A 17728-nucleotide genomic window follows, 5' to 3' on the forward strand; every position below is an offset into this window, starting at 1 on the left:
TTCAGTTATTTTGAATATATTATTAGATTAAATAATTATTTACTAAATTATATTTTGAAACTTTTGTCTTATATAAATAATATGATTTTTGATTAAATTTTTTGAAAACATAACTGAATATGTTGGTCTTCAAATTAATAATGTATGTAATACTAAGTATTCGCATGATAAATATATATGCCCTGTAAATTATCTTGTAATTTATCATTTTACTATGTAATTTCAGAATATGTGGTCCATCAAAATCGAAATTATAGTTTCAAAAAATTATGTAGACTATGTGTACTTCGCATAAGGCTGATCTTAATCTAGTTTGAAGATACTTTTGTGATTTTTTTTGAAATCAATAATGAGTGTATTTAATATAGTTAGATATACAGAGCCCCCACGCTAGTTTTGCCTCACGACAACTCATGTTTTCTTTAAACAATTGTTCATGATTTGTTCCGTCCCATTACCCCCTATCGAATTGAAACTTTCTAAAATCCCATAATCGGCTGTTTCAAATTGACCAAGTTTTTAATATTATTTTTACTAAATTGTTCAAAGTCTTCTCCTTTTAGTTTAACATTATTGTCTACATGTTTTGAAAGCGAGGCTGTAATTTTTATTCAAAAGATCTTTCATAACTTGTGTAGACCACATGACTTTTTCTTTGAGTTACAATTAACAGAAGAGGAAGAGGGAAAAAGTTTGTTTATCGGTTTGAAGATGAGTTCAAGAATTGGAGCCTTTATGCTCCTGATCTTGCTTTGCCTCCCATTTCTTTCTGTTTCGGCTATCACAAATGGTTTTGACTGTAAGTATAATTAAATATATGCTGATTACCGTTTTAGACGTAAGAATTTCAAAATCTTTTAATTTTCTGAAAATTTTGTGTAGTTTCTGCTTTACAAGCCCTGAAGGCTGACTGGACAAAGTATCCTGAAAGTTGGAAAGGTGCTGATCCTTGTGGAACAAATTGGGTTGGAATTACATGTACCAATGACCGCGTTGTTTCAATGTAACGACTTGTTTGTGATTTGTAATTTGTTTCTTCTTCTTCCAGTAATCATTTGCAGAGTATTAACGTTATGTTGTTGCTTGTTGCAGATCACTAGGTAACCTTGACGTAGAAGGAAAGCTTTCCAGTGATATTGCAACCTTGTCTGAATTAGAGATCTTGTATGTCTTTCTTCTTCTTTCTGTTCTTCTTTAATTAGAAATTAATATTTTCTCATTTTATGATCCTACTCTTTGTAGGGATATGTCGTACAACACTGGATTGACTGGACCACTTCCATCAAATATCGGTGGACTTAAGAAGTTGAAGAACTTGTAAGCAAACAACATCACTTAATGTGTTCTAAAAGGCGCACCTATGCTCAAGGCAAGGCAAGGCTCAGCATCCATCGTGTAGCATAGATGAGAGGCTATGCGACTTATAAAAAGCGCTCGCTCAGTAACGTTTCATACCGCCTTACACGTCACACGCTCGCACGACTCTCAAAAAGGTAGACTTTCTATGAAACATCATTTTGCATGAGGGTTTTTCCGTAATATGATTACAACTTAATGTTTTGGATACTTTTTACGTTTTCAAAACCTAATATTTTCTTGTGTATTGGTGCCTCAGATACCTAAGACTACGACCCTGAGAATTCGCCTAGGCTTGGAGCATGTTTTTAGGAATTCGTCGCCTTGCTTTGCCTTGCCTTGCCTTGCCTAGCGCCCTTTTAAGCATAGATCATTGGGTCATGGATTAATATATCTTCTTGTATACTTTCACATTATAACCAACATTTTTTTTACTCTCCAGGATCCTCGTGGGATGTAGTTTCACTGGTCAAATCCCTGAGTCCATTGGAGATCTTGAACAACTTGTATATCTGTAAGAGGTTTCTTCCTATTAATAGAAAAGTCTTTTCACTTTCGGATATCAAGCCTTTGTAATGGCATTAGTATTAATTTGCTTTGATTCCGTACAGATCCCTGAATTTAAATCAATTAAGTGGAACAATTCCAGCTTCCATTGGACGGTTATCAAACCTATATTGGTTTGATATAGCTGACAATCAGATTGAAGGAACGCTTCCAGTTTCTAATGGGACTTCTTCACCTGGACTTGATATGCTTCTTGGAACTAAGCATTTGTATATATAATCCCAAATCTCTTCATTTTTTTTATATAATCACCCGTTTTCGTATGCTAATTATCCTTACTCTCCTCACTCCTGCAGTCATTTTGGAAAAAACAAGCTTTCGGGTGTTATCCCAAAAACACTTTTCAGCTCAAAAATGACTTTGATACATGTGTAAGCTTCACATTACTTATGAATGCTGAGAGTTCTGCACAAGTTTCAAGGTGCAACTAACAAAGTGACTGCATTGTTTGTTGTTTTATCCATAGACTATTCGATGGGAACAACCTCACAGGGGAAATCCCGGACACCCTTAGCCTCGTTAACACGTTGACAGTGTTGTAAGTAGTAAGTTCATTTCAAATTGTTTATTTATCCCAATATCTTCATTCTTTACTCTCTGTTACAGACGCCTTGATAGGAATAAACTTACTGGCAATATTCCTACAACTCTTAATAATCTCACAAATCTTCAAGAACTGTAAGTAGCAACTAAAGTTGTGTTCTGTGTTTGCAAATGTATATAGAACGAGGTAAAATAGTTTCTAGTTAAATGCATTGTAGGTACTTGGCCAACAACGAATTTACAGGTAGCCTTCCAAATTTAACCAGCTTGACCAGTCTCTACACATTGTAAGTTTTATTATTACTACTATATGTATCTTACTCTTTTACTGCTCTGTTTACCATTACTACTCTTCTCAGACCTTCATTATCAGACAATCTAATTGCCATAATATGATTGATTTATAACAGAGATGTAAGCAATAACACTTTGGAACCCTCACCTATACCATCATGGATCTCTTCATTGCCCTCCTTGGCAACATTGTATGAGCATTTTTTTTTCTCTTCTCTTTCTTCTTGATATCCGTGTCTTTACTTTCTAAGAACATATGGTTTTCCCGTGCAGAAGGATGGAAGGGATCAAACTTTATAATCCAATACCAAACTCATTTTTCAGCCCTCCTCAGTTGCAGACAGTGTGAGTCAAACAATATATGATATTGAAATCAAAAAGGTGCTGCGACATCTGTATACTTATTATACTTTTTTTTCTTCAGTATTCTAAAGAGGAATGAGATAAATTCAACGTTGGACTTTGGTACCAGCTATAGCAACCAGTTGGAGTTTGTTGATTTACAATACAATCAGATAGATGTTTATAGACAACCATCTTCTAACACACGCATCCAAGTAATGTATGGATCCTGGTCAGAAATCAAAATTCTTATTGTTTTTTGTTTCATCAGTCATTTGCTTATGTTGTTTACTTATCTACAGATTGGCAGGTAACCCAGTGTGTCTGGAGCTGGGCAACAGTGCAAGTTACTGCTCAGAAATCCCATACAATACCTCTTATTCTACGATTCCGACAACCTGTCCTCCGTGTGATCAGGGCAGGGAAGCGAATCCTTCTTGCCGCTGTGCGTATCCATTCACAGGAACATTCTATTTCAGGGCTCCTTCCTTCTCAGGGTTATTCAACACCACCAACTTTGATATTCTTCAGAAGAATATAACTGGTTTCTTCAATAAGTTCAGTTATCCAGTGGATTCCGTAGCTGTCAGAAACATAAGAGAGAACGCAGCCGATCATCAGCTTCTAATCGATCTTTTAGTCTTTCCATTGGGCAGAGGGAGATTTAATGAGACGGAAATGTCACTTGTTAATTTTGCCTTTAGCAACCAGACTTATAAGCCTCCTCCTATATTTGGCCCTTACATTTTCATAGCCGATCCCTACACTAAGTTCTATGGTATGATCAATACAGACAGTCAAATCCAATCTATACTGGATCAATATGACTCCTTTGCTCTGTCTTTTTTTTTTTCCACAGATGGAGGAAGTTCTAAGTCATTAAACATGGGCATCATAATCGGAGCAGCAGTTGGTGGGGTGATTCTTCTGTTGTTGTTAACTTTAGCTGGGGTTTACGCTCTCCGCCAGAGGAAGAGAGCAGACAGAGCAACTGATCAAAATAATCCTTTCGGTAAGAGGAAAAAAGGTTTAGTACAAAAGATTTATCCCTTGAGACTGAAACTGCTGACTGCTTCTCTTTTGTATGTTTCAGCCAAGTGGAGTACGAGCAAGAGCAGTATTGATGCTCCACAGCTAATGGGAGCAAAATCTTTTACTTTTGAAGAGATGAAGAAGTGTACAGACAACTTTTCAGAGGCAAATGATGTTGGGGGTGGAGGTTATGGCAAGGTTTGTGTCTTTTCAGTGACCTTGATCCATGGCCTTTATTTGAAAATCTGATCCCAAATCTGATGGTAAAACAGGTTTACAGAGGGATTCTTCCCTCGGGGCAACTCATTGCAATCAAAAGAGCTCAACAAGGATCTTTGCAAGGAGGTTTGGAATTCAAAACTGAGATCGAACTACTTTCAAGGGTCCATCATAAAAACGTTGTTAGACTTTTGGGCTTTTGCTTTGATCGAAGTGAACAAATGCTTGTATACGAGTACATTCCAAATGGCTCTCTTAGAGACAGTCTCTCAGGTAATATACCAAACCTCTTTCTGCAAGGAATGATAATAATTTCTGGGTGCTGAATATTTTTAAAAAATAAAGGGAAGAGTGGGATAAGACTTGATTGGTTAAGAAGGCTCAGAATAGCACTGGGTTCAGGGAAAGGCCTGGCTTATCTTCATGAGCTTGCTGATCCTCCAATTATACACAGAGACATCAAATCAAACAATATATTACTTGATGAAAATCTAACTGCAAAGGTTGCCGATTTTGGCCTCTCCAAACTTGTGGGAGACCCTGAGAAAACTCATGTGACAACACAAGTGAAAGGAACTATGGTGAGTAGATAATCATCATCATCTTTTTTCCATTTATCATATACATTTAAACTCACAATATATCTGAAATTAGGGCTACTTGGATCCTGAGTACTACATGACAAATCAGTTGACGGAGAAGAGTGATGTGTATGGGTTTGGTGTGGTGATGCTTGAGCTATTAACCGGTAAAAGTCCAATAGAGAAAGGTAAATACGTGGTGAGAGAGGTGAAGATGAAGATGAATAAGTCGAGGAGTTTGTATGACCTGCAAGAACTGTTGGACACGACAATCATCGCAAGCAGCAGCAACCTTAAAGGGTTTGAGAAGTACATAGATTTGGCTCTGAGATGCGTGGAGGAGGAAGGAGTGAATAGACCATCAATGGGTGATGTTGTGAAAGAGATTGAGAACATAATGCAACTTGCTGGTTTAAACCCGAACGTGGATTCAGCATCGACTTCAAGTACGTACGAGGAAGCAACCAAAGGATCCGGTGATCCGTATGGCAAGGACTCTTTCCAGTACAGTGGGAATTTCCCATCTTCAAAGCTCGAACCCCAATGATCGAGTTTTTTTGATATTTTGTAATTGATTTCATACGTGAAATGCCTTGTGAATGTGGTGGATTGCATGATTTAATTTGTTGCTATGTCAATAGTTTGTAAAAGTATGCACGGCTAATTTTTATTTGTGTGATAAATTTTTTGGTGTTATACGTTTTTTTAGAATTAGGGCATGACTGATTTCCCCGTAATCACCCACAAACGCAGTTTTTGGGGTTCGCAGCGGTTGTTGGCGTTTCGAAACAATCATAGAAAACGTTACAAATCGCTTTAAACCGTTCCGAACCTCTTAAAATCAAAAGCTGGTTCCAGCTAGTGTTTGCGGTTGCGGGCGATTGCAGGCGGTTGCAGGCGGATAATTTTTTTTCTTTAAAAACAAAATAAATAAAAATATTATTAAAAATATCCAATAAAAAATTTAAATTGAAATAATAGAAATTGTAAAATGTATACATATTATATTTTAATTTATATTATAAAAATTTCAAACCAAAATATTTTCTATCAATTATTAAAATTTAATAATATAATTTTATAAATATAAATTTTATATTTATTATATTTTTATAATTGTATAAAAAGTAAATATTATTAATTTATTATTTAACAGATGTTGCGTTTGGTAGTTTACTAGTCATAAAAGTTCCGCAAACGCAACAATTACTAACCGCTGTACCAGTCGTACAAATCTCTAGAAAACGCTTGAAACCGCAACCACCCGCACCCGTAAACTCTCGCAACCATAAACGCAACCGCTGCGGTTAAACCAGTCAGGCCCTTAGTGTGAGGGGTAAAACTCACACCTAGATTTTAGATCAGGTTTATGTTTAAGAAAGGTTAGGGAAAGATTATCGCGGGCTGAATCCCGTAAGAACTTGATGAATGAACTTCGATTTGTATTGATAAAATAGAAAATGGGATGGTTACAAAGATGTTTCTTTTGATGATTACAAAGATAATAAAAAGGATTATATCTTAGGAATGTTAAGTAAAATCTGAGTAGGTTCGGATCCTTTTCTTGGTCTTCGACCTTCTCCTTTTATAGCCTTGGACTCCTTTAGGTTATCTGCAACTGATTTCCGAGATCCTCTCCGCTTGAGGTGAACCCGCAACAGCTTCCCTTTGACCGGGTCCTGCGCTTCTTCTGGTTACGACATGAGCTTCCTCTTTGTCGTGACCTCCTTAACGATCACCTTAGCTCTCAGCCTTCGGCTTCAACTTAGCTCTTCTTAGGTACCGAATTCGTGATGGGCCAGTCGCGGCCTGTTTCCATCCTTCACCGTTCAGCAATCAGCCATCGGGCCATATTTGGGCCCAACAGTTGCCCCCAGCTCTCGAGATGAAGCTTCGTTATCCTCGGGAGCTAAACCTAGCCGCCCAAGCTAGATTCTCTTGTTGAGATCATGATTACCAGCTATCTCAACCACATTTATTTTCATCTGATCGAACGGCTGCGAATTTTCTTTGATTATATCGACGGTTTGGATTAATAAGAGTTTGAAATATAGTTTCCGATTTTCGAGACGTGACAAGATATAAAGCAGCTAGCATTAACTGCCACTGTCCATATTCTCCACGCCTCCACTCGGTTTCCAAGGTAACTTCTCTTCCACTCCTTTATTTTACTACGCTTTTTTCTTTTTTTTTTTTTTACTTTCATCCTTCGATTCACCATTGATCCTCTGCGAATTTCTTAGAACCCTTAGTTCCTAAGAGATTAGCTTATTCCATCCTTTCCCTTTCCAATCCTTTCGATTCTCCTTACCTCTTTCTTTAATGGATCCTCTGAGAGAAGGTTCCGGTGAGACCGGAATCTCTGCCTCCGGGAAGCGCTTAATGAAGGTTAAGCAGGAGATCGGTGAGAAAATGAAAAGAGACAAGAAGGAAGTCAAGGACTCAATCGCGGGGAGGGTCTCCAAGCGGGTGAAGAAGAAGGAAGTTTCTGGCGGGAGCACCACTCTGAGCCCTCACTCGCCTTCCTTACTAAAGATTCAAGAGGTTACTAACCTCATGGTTCAAGCTCATGGCCAAAAGGAGTTGGCCAAGGTTTGTTCCCCTGACGAAACTCCTGAAACCGCCCCGGAAGGTTGGTTTTGCATTCACGAGAAGTATATCTCTAAATCCCACCTCCGGTTTCCGCTTCCAGATCTTCTGTTAGATCTTCTTGATCATTATCAACTAGCCCTCTCTCAACTCTGTCCCTCGGTTATCCGAGTGATAAATGGTTTCATTACCAGAGCTAAAGAGGAAGGAGTCGTCGTTGGTCTGACCGAACTGATGAGCCTTTACACGATCAAGGAGAGCTCTAGTAAGGATGGTGGCAGTGGCACCTACTATCTTCCTTGCCGTCCTAGGCTCGGACTTTTTAAATCCTCTGGTAGTGACGATGATTGGAGGAAAAAATACTTTTATGTCAAGATTGATCCCTCTACAGTCCCATTGGGTCGTACTCTCTCGGTTGTTTGGTCCGATATATCTGGTTAGGATTTTTTTAGGAATGTATCTTGCTTGTTTATGATTATCATTATTTGCTGAACCCTTGATTTCATATGCAGATATCGAGGATCCTCCTAAGCTTACTGATAAGCTGTCTAGAGCTCTTTTTCGGAAATTGTATCAGAGTCCCAATACTTGGGCGTCTTTCACTGTTTCCCGTATTGGATCAGCTAGGTTCCCGGATCGATACAACGCCAGGTTCCTTGACCCGATCCCTGCTGAAGATTTAGAAGGTGATTTTTCGGATTTCGCTTATTATTTTTATTTCTGGATTTGCTTTCAGAGATAGCTAACAAGCTTTCCATTGTTTAGTCTCTGAAGGTCCTTTCGTGGTAGATCTTTCGACTGGAGCTAGTACTTCCGAAACTGAAAAGACTCAAGCTCCCAAGATGAGGCCTTCTTTCCGTTCCAGGAACAAACCTGCTGCAGCTGCCAGTGCTTCGCGAGGTAGCGATAAGACCCAAGGAGGAGCCTTTCTCAGCTCACTGAAGGAGGTCCTTGATGACGGGACCTCTGTCCCTGCTAAGGATGTTAACCCAGTTGAGCCCAGAGCTCAAGATGTTGTTCCCCGTCCTGAGGTTCCGACGGTTGAAGCTAACCCTCAGGCTGCTAGAGATCCTCTCGAGGTCGAACCTCCGAGAAACAAGAGGTCTCGGACTGATTTGGGAGATAGGCCCACCAGGTCTTCCTCCTCGTCTTCTCGGGGAGGGGCCGTGGGTTGGAACTTCTCCCATTCTAAGCCGGGATCGATATTGGATGATCCTTGGGGTTTGGCAACCATCATGAGGCATATGAAGACGGTGGGATGCTCCATGCCTTCAATCAATGGTCTGTCCAACAAGGAAGAGTACATTGAGATAGCTCACCACATGGGTCAAGTACGTAATCTCATTTTTTTTTTTGGTTCGCTATTAATCCAATGTTTCATCTGAACATATATATTTTCTTTTGTTTTAGCTGGCCGGAGCCATTAACAGGGCTCAGCTGAGGTTTGAAGAGACCGTGCATGATGCTCCTAGCGCTAGAGACTTAGCTCAGGCCACTGAGTTGTTCAAGACTACCAAGATGGAGCTCGACCTGGCTCGTGCTCGAGTTTCTGAGCTTGAAGCTGAGGTCGGGAGGCTTGGTTTGAAGGCTGATACTCAACAAGGGAAGATCGAGAGTCAGGCCATCGATATTCGGGTGAAGAATAGGAAGATCAATGAGTTAGATGCTGCTCGCAGGATAGCTGAGCACCAGGTCCAAGAGTTGATCGCTTCGTCTCGGGTTAGTCAACAGAACAAAGAGGCTGAAGTTAAGCTAGCTGTCAGGAAAGGTAAGAAGGAGGTGGCCGAAGCCTACAACAAGATCCTGACCTCTGTGAAGGAGAAGTTTGTCAAGAAAAGGAAGAGACTGATGCTCTGATTTACGCTCAGGAGCTTCAGGCAAACACCGAGCTTCTGAAAGAGTTATTATCTAAGGAGATTGAGTCTGCTGAGGATGAGTATCATCGTTTGATGGTTTTGGTCCTGGATGCTGGTGCTGCGTACGAGAAGGCTCAAGTTTCTGATTTCTCAGTCAGCAAGCTCCCCATTCCCCAATTCTCCGAGAGCTCAGGTACTTTCGAGATTAATATGTTTAATCCGACGTTTTCTGGAGAATATGGTTCTAACTTGGGTTCGGTCTCTCCTGACTTAGTCCCCGTTGAGGCGACCCCGGGAGGTGATGACCAAGATGTTGAAGAAGAGGTTCCTGCCCAGGAGGATGATCCTATCGAGGAGGATAAGGATGGTGAAGCTGATCCTGGATCCAAGGAAGGTTAAGAGCCGATGCTCTCTATGTTTTTAAAACTTCTGCCCAAGGGGCTTCTTTATCTTTTGCTTTCAAGACTTATAGCCTGAGGAGGCTTTTAAACCTTTGTTCGCACTTCGAATCTTTGTTAGCCTGGGGAGGCTTTTAAACCCTTGTTTAATTTCAAACTTGGTTTTCCTTTCATTTTGAGTTTTTAGCATTAGTCGTAAAATATGACAACTTGATCATAATCGAATCTTATGATAAGTCTGGAGGACTTTGGTCGTTTTAAGAGGAAATCTTGGAGTATGGGATTAGCTTAGGGTTTTTAGGAACCTAAGTTTAATCTGGACACCTTAGGTGGGGGTTCCTGGGAACCTGAGTTTGTTTGTGGGATTTTAAGACCCGTTGAGATTTGCTTAGGATTTTAAGACCTTCTGAGGTTTGATGAGGATTTTAAGACCTCGAAGATTTGATAAGGATTTTAAGACCTTGGGGATTTGGTAAGGATTTTAAGACCTTAGAGATTTGGTAAGGATTTTAAGACCTTAGAGATTTGGTAAGGATTTTAAGACCTTAGAGACTTGGTAAGGATTTTAAGACCTTAGGTCCAGGTTCGTCGAGACCTGATATTGCTTGAAGGATTTTAAGACCTTTAAGATTGTTAAGGATTTTAAGACATTAGGTCCAGGTTTGTAGAGACCTGAGCTAAACCGAAGGGTTTTTAGGACCCTAGGTCCATGTTTGCAGGGACCTGTTTTGTTAAAGAATTGAGATATCGAGAATAATTTCTTTATTGATAATTGGATACATGGTATCATAGTAATCATACAATTGTTGTATTACGACGATCATACACTTGCTGCACGGGATGTGATTTTAATCAGACATATGCCCCCTTTGATTGTAGTGAACGAAGTGTTGAAATGAGGTTGGGGCTGCACTCATGACGGAGTTGCCTACGTACCCAGTCAAGGGATCAAGCCTAACGTAGTTCGGGAATTTTAGGTACCTAATGATAATATCTCTTAAGATTCGTGGCGTTCCACGATCTGATTTCAGGTACCCCGGTTCGCACCTTTCGGAGCTTGTAAACGCCAGGTCGTACTACATGGATGATCTGATAGGGACCTTCCCAGTTAGTTCCTAACTTCCCAGCATTTGGCTCTTTGGTTCCTTCGAAAACTTTCCTAAGTACTAGGTCACCTACAGCAAACTGCCGGAGCCTGACTTTGGAATTGTACTGCGTGCCATTGCTTGCTGATAGTTCTGAATGCGAATCAAAGCTCGGTCCCGTCTTTCCTCGATTAGATCGAGGCTGTCAGTTAGGAGCTGATCATTAGCTGCGGGATTGGATGTACAGAATTCCCGGCGGAGGCTACCAGCAATGGTTTCAGCCTGGAACGACGGCTTCCATCCCATATGCTAAGGAGAAAGGAGTTTCTTCTGTAGCTTTTCGTGGGGTGGTCCGACATGCCCAAAGTACTTCAGTAACTTCTCTGACCAGAATTCCTTCTGGGTTCCGAGGCGCTTCTTGAGGTTTGCTAATACTGATTTATTAGCAGCCTCCGCCTGTCCGTTACCTTGAGGTCGGCGAGGTGATGAGAAGGTCAGGCGAATATTCCACTTGTCACAAAATATTTTGAAATCGTGGGATATGAATTGTCCTCCATTGTCAGTTACGATTTCGTATGGGACGCCGTGTCTACACACAATATCTTTCCATACAAATTGCTCGACCTCGACCCTGGTTACCTGCTGGAAAGCTTCAGCCTCTATCCATTTTGTGAAGTAGTCCGTTAAGACTAAGAGGAAGCGTAGCTTCTTCTTTCCACTTCCTGATGGTACTAGTGGCCCCACGATATCCATGGACCATCTCATAAATGGGTAAGGGGCGGATATGTTAGACAGCTTCTCCGCAGGTTGGTGTATAATCGGTGCATGCCTCTGGCATTTGTCGCATGAAGAGGAATAGGCCTCACAATCTGCAATAATGGTAGGCCAGAAATATCCTTGTCTTTTGATTCTGATGGCTAAAGCTCTTCCTCCAGAGTGGTTTCCGCAGGAACCGTCGTGCATTTCCTTCATGAGTCTCATAGCAACGAGGCCATGGACGCATTTTAGGTAAGGTCCGGAAATGCTTCGTTTGAGGAGGACAGATTCAGTTACGCAATATCTCGCGCTTAATGCTTTGAGCTTTCGAGCCTCCCATTTATTGGGTGGAGTCTTTCCCTCCAGGATGTATTGCGTGATTGGAATTCTCCAATCCTCTCTTCCTACAACTTTGTTATGAAGAGACGAGGGAGGTTCCTGTTCGGGACCTGGTGTCGTGGTGCCCCCGGAGGTATTGGTAGGATTGGGCTCCAGGGAGTCTGAATTCCGAGGAATACCTCCAGATGAATTTTGGAGAGCTGTACGGCTTCTGGTTTTAACTCTGCAGATGACTGGGTCTGAGTTGGTGCCCCCGGGGGTATTCTCGAGATCAGGCTCTAAGGAGTCTGAATTTCGAGGAATATCTTCCGTGACTTGGATTATGTTCCCGGAGGTATGCTTTTTTGCGCTGCATATTCTGGTTTTTGGAAACCAAAATGTTGTGAAAACCTGGGTAGCTACCGCTTCAGGGCAGGTACCTTCGGGTTGCGCTTTTAGTTTGCTCTCTTTTTCAGCTTTAGTAGCTATGTCGATGCTTGGTTTCTCGATTCCTTCTACGGGTATGATTCGTTTTACGAGGGGGTCTGATGTGGAAGCTAAAGCAGCCAATGCATCTGCTGAGGAGTTCTCACCTCGTGGGATTCTCGTTAGCTCGAATTTGTCGAACTGCCTAGTGAGGTTCTGGACGACTTCGAGATATGCCCCCATTCTTTCGTCCCTCGTTTCATATTCTCCGTGAAACTGGCTAGCTACTAGCTGTGAATCACTATAAGCGTTTAGCTCTCGGATTCCGAGGCTTAGGGCGAGCTTCAACCCTGCGATTAGTGCTTCATATTCAGCTTCGTTGTTTGAGGCGCTGAATCCGAGCCTATATGACTGCTCGATGGTTTCTCCTGCTGAAGAAGTTAGCCTTAGACCGATACCGGAGCCCTGTTTTGATGAGGCTCCGTCGACGTATAGGCTCCACTTCGGAGATTCCATTTCGGAGTCTAACTGCTCGGATGTCAATTCGATGATAAAGTCAGCGAGGACCTGAGCTTTCGCTGCTGCTCGAGGTCTATACTCAATATCATATTCGCTGAGTTCTATGGCCCATTTAGCCAATCGCCCTGACTGGCTGGGGCTGTGCAAGATCATTCGTAATGGTTGTGAGGTCATTACAACGATCGAATGCGATTGGAAGTAAGGTCGCAATTTTCTGGCAGCTGTTACGACTGCTAGAGCTAGTTTTTTCCATCGCAGGGTACCTGGTTTCGGCATCTATCAAACTTTTACTGGTGTAATAGACAGGTCTTTGTTCGTTTTGTTCCTCCCGTACTAGAACGCCGCTGACTGCAGCAGTTGATACAGCGAGATATAGGTACAATGGCTCTCCTACTACTGGTTTAGATAGGATCGGAGGTTCGGAGAGGTAAGCTTTCAATTGCTTGAAGGCTTCCTCACATTTCTCGTCCCATAAGAACTTCTTATTATTTCTTAGAAGCTTGTAAAATGGGAGACATTTATCGGTAGACTTGGATATGAATCGATTCAACGCCGCGATTCGTCCAGTCAATCTCTGCACCTCCCTGGTCGTCTTAGGTGACGGCATTTCTAGGAAGGTTGCTATCTGCTGCGGGTTGGCTTCAATGCCTCTTTCGGTTACGAGATAGCCTAGGAACTCGCCTGAGGGTACCCCGAAAGTACATTTAGTGGGATTGAGCTTCATATCGTACTTGTTCAGGATATCGAAGCATTTCCCTAAAATGGGAGATATGATCTTCCCCGGCTGAGGATTTGACTAGCATGTCGTCGATATAGACCTCCATGGTTTTTCCAAGTTGTCCAGCAAACATCTTATTTACTAGCCTTTGATAGGTAGCTCCTGCGTTCTTTAATCCGAATGGCATAACCTTATAACAATAGGTTCCTCGTTCGGTTATGAATGCAGTTTTCTTGGTCCTCAGGATCCATCATGATTTGGTTATATCCTGAGAAGGCATCCATGAAGGATAGGAGTCGATGGCCAGCTGTTGCTTCAACTAGGCGGTCGATGTCTGAGGTAACGGGAAGCTGTCTTTAGGGCAAGCTTTGTTTAGGTCTGTGAAATCTACGCAGATTCTCCACTTCCCGTTTTTCTTCTTTACCACTACTGGGTTAGCTAACCAGTCGGGGTAATGTACCTCTCGAATGGACCCAGCTTTCGTAAGTCGGTCAACTTCGTCGTTAACAGCTTGAGCCTTTTCGAGACCTAGCTTACGACGCTTCTGTTTGATCGGTTTGAAAGTAGGGTCAACTTTTAGCTTATGGGTGGTGACGTTCGGATCTATTCCTTTCATGTCGTTGGTGGACCACGCAAAGGTTTTGACATTGCTTTTCAAAAAATCGATGAGCTCCTTTTTTGTCTCAAGAGGTAGCTCGGACCCGATGCTCACCTGTCTTTCAGGATTTGAGTCGTCGATGCAAATTTTTTCGGTTAGGTTCCTGGGGGGACCTCGAATATTTTGTTGCATTTCGCGACCTTCCTGGATCTGTAATTGCTATTGGGGGGATTTTTTGAGGATTTCGAATCCTCCAAATAGCAGATCCTGGATATCTTCTGGCTACCGTGTATGGTAGCTATCCCTTCGGGTGTTGGAAATTTTACGCACTGATGGTACGTTGAGGCTACTGCCTTCATTTTGTGGATCCAAGGTCTTCCCAAAATCGCGTGGAACGGGGAAGGTCTATCGATGACTACTAAGTTGGTCATTTTCATTATTCCGCCAGCTATGACTGGGAGCTTGATTGTTCCAATGAGGTAGCTGTTTCTCCGGAGAAGCCTACGAGATTAGCTTTTTGGCCAATAATTTCGTAGTCGTCTATTTCCATCCCTTTTAGGGTGTTATAGAAAATGAGGTCGACAGAGCTTCCTGTGTCTATCATGAGCTTAGGAACCTCGTATCCTGCGATGTTCAGGGTGACGATCAACGCATCATCGTGAGGTCTGTCAAGGTTTGAGGTCTCGCTTTCCCAGAAAGAAATCTTAGTGTTGGATTCAGGATTAGGAGGCTTAGGTCCAGTGTTAGACACAGCCTTCCGCACGTGATTCTTAATGGAATTGACGGAGTCTTGACATATGTCTGATCCTCCAAGGATACAGTCCACCCTCGAGTCGGGGTTCGATTGATGGGAGGGTTTGCTCAAGAGAGCTTCGACTTGTAAACTTTTTCCTTGGGGGAATTTCCCAAGAATCATGTCGACTCTTTTTTTGGGACTGGAGGTGGCGAATCGGTTTCCTTCTCAGGTGACCTCTCGCGTTTCGGGGAAATGTCCCTGGAACCTCTTTTCTGATAAGGTGGCGGCTTTTTAAGGTCCACGCCCTTTATTTCTCCGGCTGCGAATTTAGCTGCCAGCTGGCGTTGGAGGTCCCAACACTCTTCGGTTGAGTGTCCTTCGCGATCGTGATAAGAGCAATGTTTGCCTTTATCGAAGCCTTTTGACCAGGGAGTTTTGTTTGCTGCTGCAATAGGTTTCTCTTCCTTGTCTTCCTCGATTGCGTAGGAATGTTCTCCCTGAGTTTGATTATTTCGAGGGTTACCCTTTTTATGAGGTCCCTTAGTCTCGGAGGAGTCACCTTTCGAATGATTCTGTGGTTTCTTGTGGAGTTTATCCAGTGCAGCTGTCTCCTCCTCCAAAGTAATATACTTGGTGGCTCTATGAAGAGCGTCATCGATAGTTGGAGGAGCTTGAGTGTTAACTCTGACCAGAATTTCGATCTATAGAACAGACCTCTCCTAAGGGCCTCGATGGCGACTAGGTCGTTAGGATTCGATAGCTTAGTTCTTATTGCCCTGAATTTCTCAATGTAGACTCGTAATGAATCTCCCATTCCTTGACTGACCTTCCAAAGGTCGGCCTCGGAAGCTTGCTTCCGGATATGGGTTGAGTATTGCTTCATAAAGGCGTTGGTTAATTGATCAAAGTTGTCTATCGAGGCTGGCTCGAGGCCGGAGAACCACTCAAGGGCTGTTCCGACCAAATTTTCGGCGAATGTTCTACAGTAACCTGCTTCACATTCTTCCTGAGTGAAATGGGCTTTAACAATTGCCAATCGGAAAGCTCTCAAATAGGCCTTTGGGTCGGAGGTCCCATCATACTCAGGAATTCTGATTTTTCGGGTATCTCTTATGTGAGAGCTGGCAATTCTGTCCGTGAATGGAGTTCCACGGGTTTCTTCGATTAAGCTATCGATTTCGGGAGCTGAACTCGTAGCTTTATGGACTTGAGCTCCCAATTTCTGGAGAGCCGCGTGAGTTCTCTCCATATATCTACGGATAGCTTCAGGTCCTTCAAACGGAAGGATATTTGGATCGTTCGCAGGTACCCGATGAGTAGGTTCCTGACGGAATCGAGTTGGCTCATCTTCCCATGCGGTTAGTGGGCTAAGTCGTTAGTGGGCTCAGCGCTCGACATTTCTTGGGTTATCGGAGTTTATCCTTTGATAACCGTCCTCATTTGGGACCGAGCTTCTAGTTTGATAAACCGAAGCTGACGCTCTGCCTCCAGATGGGAAGGATATTCCTGCTCCGGACCTAGGATCAGGTGGCGGAGGAGGTAAACGATTACTTCTGTCAGTGACCTGACCGGGTGTGGAGCTGGTTGTCGCTACGTTACTTCCCATAGCACTGGCATTAGGTGGATTGAATACGGGAACTGTTCCAGTATGAGGTGTCTGGAAAGCAGATCCGCGTCCTTCAGGGGCAGTGCTATCAGGGGAAAAGTTTTAAACGTGCTCGGGGAAAAGAGGGATCGGTTAATCGATCATGGAAGATGACCCCCGGAGCTTGACGTTGCGGTGGTTGGGTTGTTGCGTTTAGAGATCTAGTTATCTCTTCGAATCGTTGTTGACGTACAGCCAGCTGATGCATCGTGCGCTCACTTTCCTGAGCTCGGTCTACTAATTGTATCATCATCTGGCGGATCTCAGAGAGCTGAGCCTCCGTTTGATTCGGAATGGCTTGCTGCTGAGGATTCTCGGTAACCGGGAGCTCGGAGGTGTTTCCACCTAATGACCTCGGGTTAGTAACTCCGGTTGTAGTTTGGCTCGTTCGAGGCATCAACCGGAAGCTGTTGCCCAGATCGGTGGTCGCCATGTTGAGGCTCTGTGATTACGAGACTAGAGCCTCCGTCATTCGGTGAGCCATCGCTCTGAATCGGGAGGTTAGGTCAGACGGGGTTGTTGTCTGATCGGTAGGGTTCATCCTCGAGTTAGAGTAAGGGATTCGATTGTTTCTTCCCCACAGACGGCGCCAATTGTGAGGGGTAAAACTCACACCTAGATTTTAGATCAGGTTTTATGTTTAAGAAAGGTTAGGGAAAGATTATCGCGGGCTGAATCCCGTAAGAACTTGATGAATGAACTTCGATTTGTATTGATAAAATAGAAATGGGATGGTTACAAAGATGTTTCTTTGATGATTACAAAGATAATAAAAGGGATTATATTTTAGGAATGTTAAGTAAAATCTGAGTAGGTTCGGATCCTTTTCTTGGTCTTCGACCTTCTCCTTTTATAGCCTTGGACTCCTTTAGGTTATCTGCAACTGATTTCCGAGATCCTCTCCGCTTGAGGTGAAACCCGCAACAGCTTCCCTTTGACCGGGTCCTGCGCTTCTTCTGGTTACGACATGAGCTTCCTCTTTGTCGTGACCTCCTTAACGATCACCTTAGCTCTCAGCCTTCGGCTTCAACTTAGCTCTTCTTAGGTACCGAATCGTGATGGCCAGTGGCGGCCTGTTTCCATCCTTCACCGTTCAGCAATCAGCCATCGGGCCATATTTGGGCCCAACACTTAGTAGAGTGTTTGTATA

General features: G+C 42.8%; 2 protein-coding genes and 1 pseudogene across 4 annotated transcripts; all 3 read left to right on the plus strand.

Moving 5' to 3' along the window:
- Positions 1–332: 332 nt before the first annotated feature.
- On the plus strand, positions 333–5630 carry LOC108824801 (leucine-rich repeat receptor protein kinase HPCA1-like). 3 transcript variants are annotated; one of them, XM_056993358.1, is made up of 19 exons: positions 340–799; positions 883–1003; positions 1093–1164; positions 1243–1317; positions 1799–1870; positions 1968–2132; positions 2220–2294; positions 2390–2461; positions 2530–2601; positions 2685–2753; positions 2877–2951; positions 3034–3105; positions 3185–3322; positions 3405–3880; positions 3962–4114; positions 4196–4332; positions 4407–4626; positions 4699–4934; positions 5008–5630. In XM_056993358.1, exons 1-19 carry the CDS (start codon positions 712–714, stop codon positions 5479–5481), a joined length of 2862 nt encoding a protein of 953 aa, XP_056849338.1. In that variant the 5' UTR covers positions 340–711; the 3' UTR covers positions 5482–5630. The 3 variants fall into 3 exon arrangements, with proteins under 3 accessions (XP_056849337.1, XP_056849338.1, XP_056849339.1); XM_056993357.1 differs by having other exon boundaries at positions 333–799; positions 3962–4332; XM_056993359.1 differs by lacking the exons at positions 340–799; positions 883–1003; positions 1093–1164; positions 1243–1317 and adding an exon at positions 1334–1493 and having other exon boundaries at positions 1616–1870.
- Positions 5631–7256: 1626 nt separating this feature from the next.
- Positions 7257–9778, plus strand: LOC108808041 (meiosis-specific protein ASY2-like). The gene is made up of 5 exons (XM_056994781.1): positions 7257–7959; positions 8036–8209; positions 8289–8854; positions 8934–9291; positions 9342–9778. Exons 1-5 carry the CDS (start codon positions 7257–7259, stop codon positions 9776–9778), a joined length of 2238 nt encoding a protein of 745 aa, XP_056850761.1.
- A 7858-nt stretch (positions 9779–17636) lies between these two features.
- Positions 17637–17728, plus strand: part of LOC130500078 (leucine-rich repeat receptor protein kinase HPCA1-like) — a 2630-nt pseudogene continuing 2538 nt past the window's right edge.

This window comes from Raphanus sativus, chromosome 9 (assembly GCF_000801105.2).
Source record: "Raphanus sativus cultivar WK10039 chromosome 9, ASM80110v3, whole genome shotgun sequence".
Taxonomy (NCBI): Eukaryota; Viridiplantae; Streptophyta; class Magnoliopsida; order Brassicales; family Brassicaceae; genus Raphanus; species Raphanus sativus.

Coding starts and splice junctions, on each gene's coding strand:
- LOC108808041 (XM_056994781.1), top strand. CDS start 7,257: ATGGATCCTCTGAGAGAAGGTTCCGGTGAGACCGGAATCTCTGCCTCC. Junction 8,855..8,933: donor TAGCTCACCACATGGGTCAA/GTACGTAATCTC, acceptor CTTTTGTTTTAG/CTGGCCGGAGCCATTAACAG. Junction 9,292..9,341: donor TAAGCTAGCTGTCAGGAAAG/GTAAGAAGGAGG, acceptor ACCTCTGTGAAG/GAGAAGTTTGTCAAGAAAAG.
- LOC108824801 (XM_056993357.1), top strand. CDS start 712: ATGAGTTCAAGAATTGGAGCCTTTATGCTCCTGATCTTGCTTTGCCTC. Junction 1,004..1,092: donor AATGACCGCGTTGTTTCAAT/GTAACGACTTGT, acceptor TGCTTGTTGCAG/ATCACTAGGTAACCTTGACG. Junction 2,602..2,684: donor CTCACAAATCTTCAAGAACT/GTAAGTAGCAAC, acceptor AATGCATTGTAG/GTACTTGGCCAACAACGAAT.